This window comes from Stegostoma tigrinum, chromosome 5 (assembly GCF_030684315.1).
Source record: "Stegostoma tigrinum isolate sSteTig4 chromosome 5, sSteTig4.hap1, whole genome shotgun sequence".
NCBI classification, from domain to species: domain Eukaryota; kingdom Metazoa; phylum Chordata; class Chondrichthyes; order Orectolobiformes; family Stegostomatidae; genus Stegostoma; species Stegostoma tigrinum.
In genome coordinates this window covers 114,604,430-114,618,597 of record NC_081358.1, presented here as the reverse complement: position 1 = coordinate 114,618,597, position 14,168 = coordinate 114,604,430, and the positions used below count along the sequence as shown (strand labels likewise).

Genomic DNA, 14,168 nt, shown 5'->3' with positions numbered 1-14,168 from the left:
CTTCCCTGCTAGGCTCTGCTTCCAGTTGATAATAACTGAGATGAGGAGGAATTTCTTCAAACAGAGGGAATAACCCTGTGGAACTCATTTCTGCAGAAGGTTGTGGAAATCAGGTGATTTTAGCATATTTAAGACAGAGATAGATTCATGATTCATAAGAGGATTAAGGGTTATGGGAGAAGGAAGGGGAATGGGGTTCAGAAACGATCAGATGTGATTATATGAAAGCGCAGGTTGAAAAGCTCAATTCTGCTCCTATATATTATGGTTTTATGGTATATATTGTTAGTGTCTAATAATACTGGGAGGCCATTTAGGACTGAGATGAGGAGATTTTTTTCACTGAGTGATGAGCCTGTGGAATTCTGTGGCATCTGCGGAGATAGAAAGAGAGTTAGCTGTTTCTTTGGAAACAAGTCATATTGTATTCAAAACTTAATTCTTCTCTCCACAGATGCTGCCAGAACGGCACAACTTCTCCACTCTTTTCATTCCAGGTATTCATCAACACAGTATTTTGTCTTTACTGCTAAATGGGGTTTCAGAGGACAGTTAAAAGGACTATCACACTGCTTTGAGCCTGCAGTCAAATATAGGCCAGCCCTGGGCACAACTCCATGATGACATCTGAATGCATGTCCCAGGGAAATACCTTGGGGCCTCTGGATTACGAGAGTAATTACTCTTGACTGGTAATGCTACTGAATGAGTAAAGAATCACATGCAGACCAGATGACCAGGAAAGTCATCTGATTTTCTTTCCATAAAGAATGTTAGCAAGTCAGATATTTAAAATAACAATTGCTGATAGTTTCACCCATCATTATTCCACCAGCAACCATTAAGATTTTCCATCACCACTGTCACATGCAGCAATGGTATTTAATACTGCCTGGTATCTCTAAATCTTGCACTCAGTAGCCACAACATACAAGATTCACAAACATGTTGCTAATCAATTTTATTCCTCTACAAATGAACCCCAGTGTTTTATTAGCAAGATGCTATATAAAAACCGAGTTTATGTCAAAGATCTTTGCTATTCTCTATTGCTCTTTTTACGTCCTATCCTAACTATTCAAAGACACTGAATCATTGTAGGTTATTATGCCATAATGAGCAGTTCTTCTCTAGTATTCCAAATAACCTTTAGAATAACGAGGTAGAGTGGATTAGTCAAATATGGCAGTATCAACAGCTAAGCTGGAAAAGTGATACCAGTTGGTACTCATACTCTATTTCCAGCAGAGGGGGCATTCTCATAGTAGGCAACCAGATCAACTTTGTTAAATTAACTAATTCAACACAGATAAGGTTTGAACTGGATACCTGTCCCGCTGTACTACACAGATGCCTGGAATATCCTGTGGCAATTTCCTTGATATTAATTCATTTTATGAGCATTAACGTTTGGTAACTTCAAACAATTATGTATATATTTGTAACACAACATGTTTAAAATAAAACTGTGCAGGTTTTTCAACTTAAAATAGATTCTGATGAAACAAAAATAAAGCTGGCATTTTAAAAAGCACTCTCATGACCTAAGTGCACAATTACACCTTTGCTGTGAAGCATCACGTGATTGATCTAAAACAAAGAATTTGCAAAGTCTGTGATCACTAAAGAATATAAATAGCAGAACCAGTCCCAAATTGACGGAAGAGTGCAAGATTCACAGAGCTACTAAAATATTTATTTGCGATCATTTTAAGTAAGAAAGTTTGGAGTAAGAAAGGCCTGAGGGGGAGTTTTAACTGGAAATGAGGCTCTGTGGAAGCAGAGCAAGCATCCAACCACAGTGATATAAACTCCCCAGCTCATCTACATGCTCTTAATCTTTTCACTGGGATAGAGGAGAAATCCAATGTCAGAAGACCACCAATTCGCAATATTACCAAGCAATCTACACCCCTCCGCCAAAAACGAATGTTACAGACAAAATAATTTCTGTCACTCTAACAAACCTCATCCCCTCACCAAGTTTGAACCAAACTGTTCACCAGCTTCATCTTGTTGCAACCTGATTTGAACCTCTGACTCTTGTAATCCTTTCTATTACCAATACAGTGTACTCCCATCCTACCCCAGTTCTTCTGCTGCCAAAGCCTTCATCACTTTTTTGCTTCTCCTCCAGATATAACTGATTGAATAGTCTCCTGGTCTCCCATCTTGCCCTCTGAATATTCTGCCACATTTTAAAAAATTTACACCTTATGTCTTTTAATCAGGTTTTTGATTATTTATCTCAATACATTTTTGTTAAATCTTGAATAATTCTTCTGAAACAAGTTTGGATGTTATATTAACGCTACATAAACTATATACATAAATATTGCTTTGCACACAAGAATATTCTCCACGCCCACTCGCCACTAGTACATTCCAATTTCATTTCCTTTTCCATTTCGTTTTTTTCTTCCAGTTAAAATATAGATTCTTGAAACATTACTTCACAGTTGAACTAATCTGCACCAATAGGATTTCAAAACATGTAACAGGTTTTACTTCACTTGTAACTGTGTATAGAGGAACACAGAACAGTTTCACATAGCCATGGGGCAGCATTTTGGATCTGTGGTTACCACTGCTGCCTGACAGAGGGTTCAATTCCACCCTCAGACAATTGTCTGTGTGGAGTTTGCACATTCTCCCCATGTCTTGTGGGTTTCCTCCGGGTGCTCCAGATATGCTAGTCAGGTGGATTGGCCATGCTAAATTGTTCATAGTGTCCAGGGATGTGGATGTTAGGTTGATTAGCCAGGTGAAATACAGGGTTACAGGGTTAAGGTTGGGTCTGGATGGGATGCTCTGAGGGTTTCTGTGAACTTGATGGGCTGTATGGTCTGCTTCTACACTGTAGGGATGCTATGAAAGGGAAGGAGGCCAATTCAGGACATTTCACATTTGTTTGCACTTTTCTGGATTTTGTCAACTCATTTAAAAAAAAAAGTAATGTTTGCTTTTTCTCCCACTCCAAGTGGGATGTCATACTTATGCAGCTATATCACATTTATTCATTGTACAAGAAAAAGAAATCAGTGTCTGAAGTTCATATAGCCATACTGCCAATTAAACAAACATGCTAGCACTTTCATCTGAGTCAGAATCCTGTATTTTGTGGGTTCTCACATGTAAACCACTTAGAACTCAGACAAATGCAGGTTTTCCTTCATCTACAAAAAGCATCATTATTCCTTTAAGAGGTCTGTTTCAGAAGACCAGATTTGGACAACTGACTGCATCCAGCATTTATGCACAAGGTAACTCATAGGATATTTATTATTCTCTATCAATGATGCAAGTTGATAGCAGTGCCTCATTGTTTGCACAAAAATTCATTTGTTGGAGAATTAAATGCCCCATAAATTGAACAGGTGTCCAAGTGACTGAATTGCAGGATATCTCTGTAGGTGTTCCTCAGCATTGTGTCATATACCCAACCATCTTTAGTTGCTACACCTTCCCTCGATCAAAGATCATGGGTTAGGGAAATGTGACAATGATTGCTCAACGTTCAGTGCCATTCGTGACTCAAGTATTGAAGCAATCACAGCCTACCAAGAACTGGAATAACACTCAGATTTAGGTTGATAAGTGGCAAGTAATATTTGTGCCACAGAAGTGCTAGGAAATGACACCCTCCAATAAAAGAGAAAATCTGACCATTATGCTTTGATGTTCAATTAGCTGAATTGCCCTCATCATCATCCTGGGGAGGTTCATATTGACCGGAAACTAAACTGGGCAAATTCTATAAATAGTGTGGCTTCAAGAATAAGGCAGAGACTTGGGATCCTGCCGTGATTAATTCAACACCTGAAGTCTGTCCTCCACCTAGAAGGCACAACTTAGGACTGTGGTGGAACACTCTTCTCTTGCCTGGAGGACCGCAGCCTAACAGGACTCAAAAAAAAAACTCAATATCATCTAGGAAGAGAATCCTTGACTGGCATCTCATCTACAATGTGATAGGAGCTGGCAGGGAAACCAGAGGCCTAATGGAACTAGGGGACTACTGATGCTTGTATTTCAATTGAAGAATAAATGAGAACACTTCGCTGGTTTTAAAAACATGGGGAGTAAGTAATCATGCAAGTTTGATTGGTGGTGTGCGACTTGGAACAAAATTGGCTAGAAAAGCATGTTCCTGGACTTTCTCTAACAATGTTTAGACTTGTAACATCTTCCAACATTTACTCTCATGCCACTGTTAATGCACAATAACAGCAGTGTGTGTCATCAAGAAGAGATACTGCTACAATTATCAAGGCTCCTTAAGACAGTAACTTCCAAAACAATGACCACCATCATCGAGGAAGAGGATACGTGAGAACACGCCACGTGAGAGTTACCTGCCAAGCTACTTACCATCCAGACTTGGAATTATATTGCAGTTCCTTCACTGTCAATGGGTCAAATCCATTCTTAACAACAATGTGGGTTTACCTACAGTAAATGGACTGCAGATTCAAGAAGGCATCTTGCCTCCCTTTTCACAAGGACAATTAGAGATGGGCAATAAATGCTCCTGTAGTCAGTGATGCCGATATTCAATAAGTGACTGGAATCTGCTACCTGTGAAACCCCATGCTGTATTCAGGGGCTTCACTTCACAATCAGGGCAGAAAGAGGTGCACAAAGAAGAATTTAGTGACAACAATATTGCATTTATTGCTTCCACACCAACTGCTAAACTGGCTTTGGAAAGAAATCTGCAATGCAAGAGTAATGTCACAGTAATTAATTAATAATGATCTTTTTAGTTGCTGCCCAGTTGTACCACATGATCACGCCAACACCCAGGGTCTGGATCCAGTTTGACTAGGTTTTGCAGATTTGCTTATGCATTTTTCCTTAAAGGGAACAGCTCAATGCAAAATTCAACATTACAGGACAAAGGGGTTCACACTAATCATTCAAAAAAGTGCCCAAGTAAATAAGTGCTAAGTGAGAAAGATTCTTAGAATCAACATGCGAACTAAATTTACTGCTTGGAGTCACCAAAATAATAAGTACTTACAGTTGGTATGCAAAGTTTGCTCAAAGGGTTTCCATCCAGCAGGTATGATCCAGTGAATGTAACAAATTCATCGTAAAACTGTGGTGCTTGAGGAGTGACACTACATAGCACTTTACGCTTTTCTTCTATCTTTTTTCTAATGTGGAGGTATTCATAGTAAGGGTTTGCCTTTTCTGAATGGTAAGGTTGAATTTCTTCTAGTTTTAAAGAATCTACAATGGCTGCCAGTGACTGCTGAGTCTTTTCCTTAGCTTGTTGCAGTGTGGATTTAACTTGTGCAGGATGTGGAACTCGTGGCATCTTTCGTTTGTGTGGATGGTGCACTTGCCCTTCTTCCTCCTCTGTTAACTTAGACTTGGTTTTCATTGGTATAGAGGTTTCTGTGTCTTTGTCAGATAACTGTACACAGTTGACAGCAGATTGTTTGCTCTGATTGGCAAGTATATTTGCTCTATTACGAGTAATTCTCTGAGGAATATCTTGTTCTGTTCGGTCAGTTTCCATTTGATCTTCCAATTCCTCTTTTGTTGACTCAGTGGACTGCCTTCTTTCATTTACTGCTACCTGTTCCATTATCACACCATCTTGAACAGTAATCTTTGAAAGTTGAGAAAAGTCCATTTCCAATGAGAAATCGTGGTCTTCAATTTTACTTTCCAAGGATGAAGGGTCATGATTTTCAGAATGTGCGCGTGTTTGTTCAGTCGAAGGCATTGCTTCGGCAGATTCTTCTGGTGGTTCAGACTGTACTTCGTCAACAGGAGTTATTAACTCTTTGTCTAATTCTGGGCCCTCTTGATTATATGTTGGTTCCTGGCCAGTTAAAGTAATATTTGTTCCACCTTCTTCCATCTTTTGAGATTCATTTAATATGTTGTGTACAGGCCTTGCTTGGTCCATAAGGTTCTTGCTCACATTATTGCAGTCCGATAATGCCGCGGATAATGGAGAGAAATTCTCCTCCAAGCCCTGCATTTCATCCGATTTGCAACAATGTGGCATATCCTCTGGTGTCTTGTGACTTGTAAGGTCAGCATTTGTGTCAAGAGGAGGATATTTAGCATCGTTCCCATCAGCTATTCCTGCACATTCTGGTTTGCATGAAACTGAAGAATGATCTGTATCATGCAAAGTCTGAGCTTGTGGAAAATCTTCTTGAGTTGCACATTTTGGCCAAAAGAGAATGGGAGGGGTGGCATCATTATCTAACAATGTCCTCATACAAGAGGAAGTGGAAGAATGCGTAGGTGAAAAATAAGATGCTTCTTGAAGATTTGCTACTTGAGAAGGCTCACTACATGTTATTTGTGGAGACTCTGATACCAATTCTGATGTTAACTGGTCTGAACATCCCCACTCTGGAGAAACATGCTGTAATGGGCTAAAAATATTTTTTTCACAAGCTGCCGAAGCTGAATAACCATCATTACTACTGTGTAAAGGAGCATCAAGCCTGTCATAAGATATTTCCAATGGTTTATTTGACTGAGTGTTGCCAATCAAACAGTTTATTTGTGGCTGCACCAAAGCCATCTGCTGTGAAGTATTTTGAATTATGCTGTTGGAATTTGTATCCTGCGATGAATAATTAGTGCTATTTGGCACAATGACAGCAGGTGGTGTGGTGACAGAAACCTGTAAACAGGAAGTACTATTCTCTTCAGTGCCACTATCTGGAAGTGGTTCTGCTCGAGGAGAAATACATACTTGGGGTTGTACTGTTGGTGAAAAACTATATTGCTTTTCACTTGAAGGTGGCAGGTTACCTTCAAGTTGCTTATGGAACAGTTTATCATGGTCATTTGCAACAGCTGGAATACTGCATCTCCGAATATCCCCTACTAACCGGCATTCATTCTCATATTTAGCACTGTCAGCAGAAACTGACCTCAGATAAGATCCTGAAAGTTTACTGGAGTATGGCGATTTAAGTCGATCTGGTATATCAGTTAAAACATCAGAATCTCGTTCATATACAGCAGGTGATTTGGCACTAGACAGAAATACTGATTGAGGAAAGGAAGACTGAGACTCCGAACCCTCAATAGTGAAATCTGAGTCATAATCAGTTAAAGGCCGTGGCGTTGCTACAGCTGAAGTCTGACATGAATCCTCTGAACTTGCAACTGAAAGCATTGATACTGACCTTGACGTTAGCCCTGCCCGATCACGTTCTTGTCTGGGAGATGCAGTTAAGTTACTTTCACAACTTATTAAAGATCTTGAAGTGTCTGGCAAATTCTGTTTTGCATCAGTGGACAGTGATCTCACATTGTTGATGTCTTTTAGCTGCTTTTCTTTAGAATGTGCCTCTGATGGATCTGAACTTTTTGACCTAGTAAGTTCTTTGCTCGCTGTTGAACTCTTCAATTTTTCTCGTTCTTTTAATTTTGTGAGTTCAATGCCAGATCGATGCCTCTGCCTCTCCTTTTCTTTCAGTTTTATCTTCTCTTTGTGCTTTTTGTGCCACTGTTCGATCTCTAAATCCTTCAGACTTAGCATCCGTTCAAAACTGGTCTGCATTAAGTCATCATTTACTAGTCTCTTTTCTTTTGGCCGCACGTCCTTTGCAGAACTAAAGTCTTTAGACTTCAATTTGTCAGTTTCTACATCTTTAAGCTTTGCTTTAACTGAGATATTTACTGGTACTCTCTCTTTTGGTCTATCTTTTTCCTTTCTTTCCTTCTCTTTTGTTTCAGGAGTTTTCACGAAGTCCTCTTTAACTTTTTCCTTTGAGGAGAATAATTTTTCATGAAATGCTTTACTACTTTCAACATTGTTACGTTTCTTCTCATCTTGCAAATGCTTGGTGTTTGTCACCAGGTCACCTTCTCTTTCCCTAGACTTCTCTTTCTTCTTCTCTTTTTCGAGATCTCTGTCTTTTTCTTTCACTCTGACAGCTTTAGTAGGTGTGATGTCTTGCAAGTCTTTTTCAAGTAATTTCACCTTTTTTTCCATTGCATGTTTTTCTTTTTCTGCTTTGTCCTTCATTCCACTAGAATGACGCTCCCTTTCACTTTTCTCTCTTTCATGTCTTTTCTCCAATTTTTCCTTACTCTTTTCTTTCTCATCAGGTTTTTTAACTGAGAATATATTCCTCAATTTGTCATTTTCCCGGTGGATTTTTTCTGCAGTAGAATACAAGTTAGTAGAGCGATCTTTTTCTTTTGTTCTGTCTCCGCTATCTTGTAATTTATTAAGTGTTTTTTCCTGTGGTTTTTCATGAAGTTCAGATTTTTCTTTCTCTAACCTATTTTCATGTTTTATTTTCTTCTCTCTATCAGAATATCTTTTATCTAACTTTTCTAAGTCCTTCTCTTTAGTTGGGGACTTCTTTTCACTTTTCTCTTTGTTTTCCTTCTTTTCTTTATCTGGAGTATCAGATTTGTCTTTATCTGTGCCTTTCTCTCTCTCAAATAACTCAGTATGTTCTTTCTTCACAAAGATGCTAGAGTAAACTGAGTCATCTTTGTCTGTAAGCATGATTTCCTTTCTTTCTTCAAGATTGGCAAGTTTAATATCTTTTTCTTCTTTGAAATGTTTTTCCTTTTTATTCTTTTTAGATTTTTCCTTTTCTCTGTCCTCTTTGAAAGATCTTTCTTCCTTAAAATATTTCTCCTTTGTTTTTTCTTCTTTAACTGGAGTTTTATCTTTCAATGACTTTTCTGATGGGGCTAAATCAGAGTTTTCTTCTTTGAATATTTCATTAGTGTCGTCATTTTTGAAAAAATTCTCCTTCCAGTATTCCCTGTCAAACTCAGGATACACATCTTTTTCATTCTCTTTTTGTCTATGCTTTCCCCTTTCAATTTCATGCTCTTTTTTAACTTTGTTTTTCTCTTTATCTTTATGCTTTAGTTTATGCTTTTTGATAATCTTGCCATCCTTATCAGTCTTTTTAAAGACATCTTCCATATTATCAAATATATCTGTTTCCTCCTCTTTGCTTCTTGATCCAGACTTCTCACCAAATTCTGCATGTAGATCTTTTTTGCGATATTTAGTCTTTGCTTTGTACTTAAAAGACTTGTTGCTGGAACTCTCAGATGTGTAGTCAGAGTCTGTAAGATGGTCAAATCGCACAACTTCAGATTGAAAAGAAATGTCTGATGTTCCTGTAGATGGGCCAGTTTTTGTATTTTCCTGTTTAAGTGGCTTTGCTCGTTTTTCACTAAATCCACATACATGTTTTGGTGATTTGGCAGTTGAAAGGTGGAACTGATGACCTGAAGAGTCATCTTTCATACATAAAGACTTTCTGAATGAATCCTCCTCTCTTGTACGTTCTAAAGAGTCCAAACTAGAGCACGTAGAGAAAAGCATCAATTTAGCATTTTCCTTCTCTTCTTTTTCCTGTTTGAACTCGTGGTTCTCTTTATTTTTACTTTGCTTCTTCACCTTTTTCTTCCCTTTTCCTTTCTCTTTCTGTTCAATAGTAGTCAGATTTTCTTTTTTAGTCTTTACATCTGATTTACTGCTATCTGGAACAACCTCTAGACAGCTTGTTGAACAGGTTTTTTTCTCTTGATGTAGTTCATCATCTGAGCTGTCAGAGCTAGACGAAACAAGAACTCTTGCCGATTTTTGCTTTTTAATTTTGAACGATTTTTGCGATTCCAGCTTTGGTGGTGTTAAGTAGCTGCTGTTCTCTTTTATGATGTTCTTTTTACCATCTTTTCTTCGAATCCTTTTCTGATCTACAAGCTTTCCCATTTCTTCTTCTTCAACTTCATCATCATCATCATCCTTGAATTCATATTCATCCAAAGCAGATGATGTAAGTGATTTGCAGGGTGTTAACTGCTGATTAGTATCAGTTTTTAATTCTTTTTCTGGTTCAGAATCATCCATAATGTCATCAATACTAGATGGATTCACAGAAGGCAACTCTTCAGATTCTAGAAAAACGTAGAAACAAAACTGAGTTGACAGTTGGGAAGTGTATTTTCAAGCCCTACAGCAAAACCTTTCTACTGCTGCTCATGCATAGCAGGACATGGAGCTATGTATGATCACAGCATGTTCCAGATGGCCAGTTTTGCTCATACAAATTTATATGAGGAAGCCTAAGTTCACAGTAGTGTTCTGCATTTAATTGCAATGTACGAACAAACTACTCAAGAGTTGAGGGAGCAAAGTTAACTTTTATCGATGATACTGATCGAGAGTATGATAAACAAGTCGAAGACTGTACAAAAAAGACTACAGGGAGGCTATCAGGACAAGCATAAAAATGACCAATGCCATGTAACATAGAAAAATGTTAAGGAAAAGAAATACACAATAAACTGTAAAATTTTAAATGAAGTAGAGAAGCATCTATTTAAAGGTTACAATGCCAGCAAGGAGGTAAGAAAAAATCCATCTAATCATAAAATTTGACAACTCCGAAAATCTCTCCAGTATAAGGTGAAAATATTTGAAAAATAATTATACTGAAAATACAGTGGGACATTACTTGCAGATATAAATAATATTCCTGGATCTTTAATAGAATAATTAAAAAATAAAAAGAATGAACTAAGGTGGTGTGGGGAGAGATGACATAGTAGCACTAAAATTGCAATAAGAGGCAGCATGATTGGGAAGAAATACAGGTAATGGAAAGGCATGTCGTTACAAAATTTTCGTCTTTCAAATCAAAGTTTATAATTCTACAAATTATAAAACTTTGTCTCAAACATGGGACCACCGAAATAATATTGATAAGAAACTTATTGGGGCAGAAGAGCATTTGTTAGACCTAATAAGCGATTTTGGACTATGAAAATAAAAATGAAATTTCCACTTGGTTTCTTCAGAAACTTTTTCGGTAAGCTACATGAGGCACTGAGGATTTACACTGTTTTATGTCAAATAGTATTCCTTTATGAAACAACACATTCAACTGGATTAACTGTAACTAAGTTACTTGCTATTTAAGGACTAGACTTATACTATGTTTCCATAATACGAAAACTGTTCAGCATGGCTAGGATAATTATTTCTTGTAACCTGTACAACTGTCATCATCATCATCATCAGAAAGAGGAAGTTCTCCTTTCAGAAGCTGCTCCATTTCATCTGAATCAGCCACATCCACAGGACGCTCCCCACGGTGATTCATCTGATATGCATCCCCACCATTGCGCAAAAGCAGTTTCACAATCTAGTTAGAAAGATGAAAAATTGCAAATTGCTATGCATTCATACATAAAGTTAATAGGTTTAGCAAAACCAACATTAAATTTGTGCAAGTTGTTATGAACAGAAATGTTTTGGGTCAAATGTTTGCAATGAAATTGGGATCATAACTAATCTTCCTTGAAAGCAAGGGAAATTAAACACAAACCTCAACACTTTTCTGTATAGTTTTGGCAACAAAGATCACAATGCTTAACAAATTATGTTTATTAATAGGAGAAAGAAAATACAAAAATATTCAATGTGGGATTTATTGTAAAACATTCAACATTTTATAAAACAAGTACCTAGAAATAGAGGTTCCAGGAGGAAAGAACAGAGTTAAGCAGATTTTGTAATGTGGATAGCAATTAGGGTCATAAATAGCATCAATAAGATGCATAATAGTTTACCCATAGACAGTTAATGCAAGTGCTAGTCAAAATAATTTGCTTTATTACAGCAAATTTGTTGGAACATAATGCAATAGTTTTACACTTTGGCTGAAGTTGGATGGCAATAGATTTAAAACAAAATTCAACTGCCCCAACTGCTTCCATTCAATTCCTTGGATAGCGACTGGTCTTTAAAAGATTAAATATTTGAAGAAACACTAAAAATCAAAAGCTAAGAATTGCTTAGTTTAATATTTTAAGTAACTATCCTAATAAAGATATTTCTCTGCAGGATTTAAGTTAAAATCATTAAATAATAAAATTAATAAAGGAACAATCTGCTCATAGATGACAGTCAATAGAGATTTTATAAGCTATATAATGATAGTGTAGGCAGAAAGTATCGTCACTGGAGACAAATCATCAATTCTTTTCATATAAAATTTCCAATTTAAAATGTTCTGCAGCCTTAGCTTCATACGACATAAGCAGCAGCTCATAAATCATAATGCATACATCTCTATGTCCGTTGCTTGCAGCATCATGCAGTGGAGTATCATTATCAAGTCCCTGGGTGTTCACATCTGCTCCTGCCAGTATTAGCTGTTTGGCAACTTCATAATAACCCAAGTTGCATGCTTCATGAAGCGGAGTCCAACCTAGAGAACAAGCAAAAGTAAACGTTTATGCTTTCTTTTCAGCTACCTTAATTCACTTCTGTTAAAAAAAAAATTCCTTATTTCAACTACCGAATTCCAGAATCTAGTGCTATGTGAAATAAATTCAGCCAAGACAGCTAATTGTAGTGAAGCATTCCATAAACAACTAGTCTTTCTGAAAAACTCTTCTCAGCATCTCTTCATTTTTATTATGATAACCCATATTGAGCCCCAGGTCCTGAATCACTGGTCACAGGAATATCATTTAATTTGTTTCATTACCTAAACTAGATGAGCAGCCTCTGGAGAGTGACAGGCAAGGAAAGAGGATTGAGAGGAACAGAGTTTCCAAAGTTTTAAAGCTTTTAACTTCACAATATGAGCTGTGTGTCAATCTTCCCAACTTTTGTGCAAAGGAACAGATTAAGATATTACATAATGCTTCATTGTTTGTAGCACCACAGGACAACAGAGGCAGACAGCTTACAACTGTCAGTAATCAACCACTTAGATTCTCTGGGACGTGCAGTCAGGTTTCAGTCACTCTCAAAACAAAAGTTTTTATGAAGGGAGAAGTCACTGACTTGGCTAAGTATTTTCTATATCTTTCCTCTGATTTAGATTATTCCAAAACTTTATAAAGACTCCTCAGGTTTTACCACTGAAAATTTGACTGTACTCCTGTTAATCTGAAGGAGTCATGGAATGGTTCAAATGGAATCACTTGCTACACAAACCTCTTCAGACATCTGTGCTCTCAATCTGCGCATTGGATGGCATCCACTCCACACTGGGTCTTTGAATAAATACTAGGAAAATAACTGTGGGAGAATCAAATTCGCCAACAGCCTGCAGAGGGTGCAGTGTTGATATCCAGGAAAGAAATTAGAACTAAGTCAAAGTTTCACATTTCCTTCAGGAAAAATAAAGTCCAAGTCTGTCTGAGCAATCAGTTTGTATATCAAGCTTGGAACAGCACGTGCTGTCGGCCAAGCCATGTTACCTAGATACACAGGGGGCTGCATTGGTACTGGAGAAGTGGTGAGCAATGCGTCTGCAGTTATGCCTCAAAGGCCACATCTTTTTCTTCACCAGTCAATGCAGATGGAAATTGCACTAATACTGATTTGTAAAAGAAACCACCTCTAACTACAGGGAACTAAAAGAATTCTAATTGGACAGATCATACAAAGGGTCCTAACCAGTACTTTCTGATTGCTTCCTCAGTTTACACATCAGCTTCATCTAGAATGAAGCACCATCCGTAGTGTTAAAGGATAAAATGGCACAGCACCCAAAGAAATTATACCAAGTATTCTGGATGTGAGTTTGCTCGCTGAGCTGGAAGGTTAGTTTTCAGACGTTTCGCCACCATTCTAGGTAACATCATCAGTGAGCCTCCGACGAAGCTTCGTCGGAGGCTCACTGATGATGTTACCTAGAATGGTGGCGAAACGTCTGAAAACTAACCTTCCAGCTCAGCGAGCAAACTCACATCCAGAACCTCAACCTGAGCTACAAATCTTCTCAAAACTCACTAATACCAAGTATTATTGCTGCTGGTATTAAACGTGTGAATGAAGATGTAGTCTTCATTCACCTCTAGTTGATGCCAACTCAAAAGAACAATCCTTATGAAAAACAAAGGTGGCTGGCTACTCTTAATTGTATGTTAATATTAAACTAATCTTTCAAGCCCTTTGGATTCAAGCATTTTACTAAAAATTGCTGGGCCACTCAATCATCAATAGTGACTGCATCCTAGTACATTTATTAACGTGCTCAAATTCAAAGACAATGGACATAAGAGCAATAAATAAACTTCTGAATAAAAATGAGTGGACAGTACTGTGAGAAAAAGTGCTGCTTTTCATCTGAATTGATTGGAACAACTGGAAGTTGTAAAATTGCCAACAAGCAATGAACAGC

General features: G+C 37.6%; 1 protein-coding gene across 8 annotated transcripts in view; it reads right to left on the bottom strand.

The window, feature by feature from the left end:
- The window catches only part of ankrd12 (ankyrin repeat domain 12), a 164,522-nt gene that overhangs the window by 14,920 nt on the left and 135,434 nt on the right, over positions 1-14,168 (bottom strand). For all 8 annotated transcript variants that reach the window (XM_048528554.2, XM_059646222.1, XM_048528545.2 and 5 more), the window contains 3 exons: positions 12,097-12,239; positions 11,018-11,171; positions 5,024-9,921 (listed from right to left, as the gene is read on the bottom strand). In XM_048528554.2, the coding sequence (XP_048384511.2) occupies positions 5,024-9,921; positions 11,018-11,171; positions 12,097-12,239 (5,195 nt within the window). The remainder of the gene's footprint in view (positions 1-5,023; positions 9,922-11,017; positions 11,172-12,096; positions 12,240-14,168) is intronic.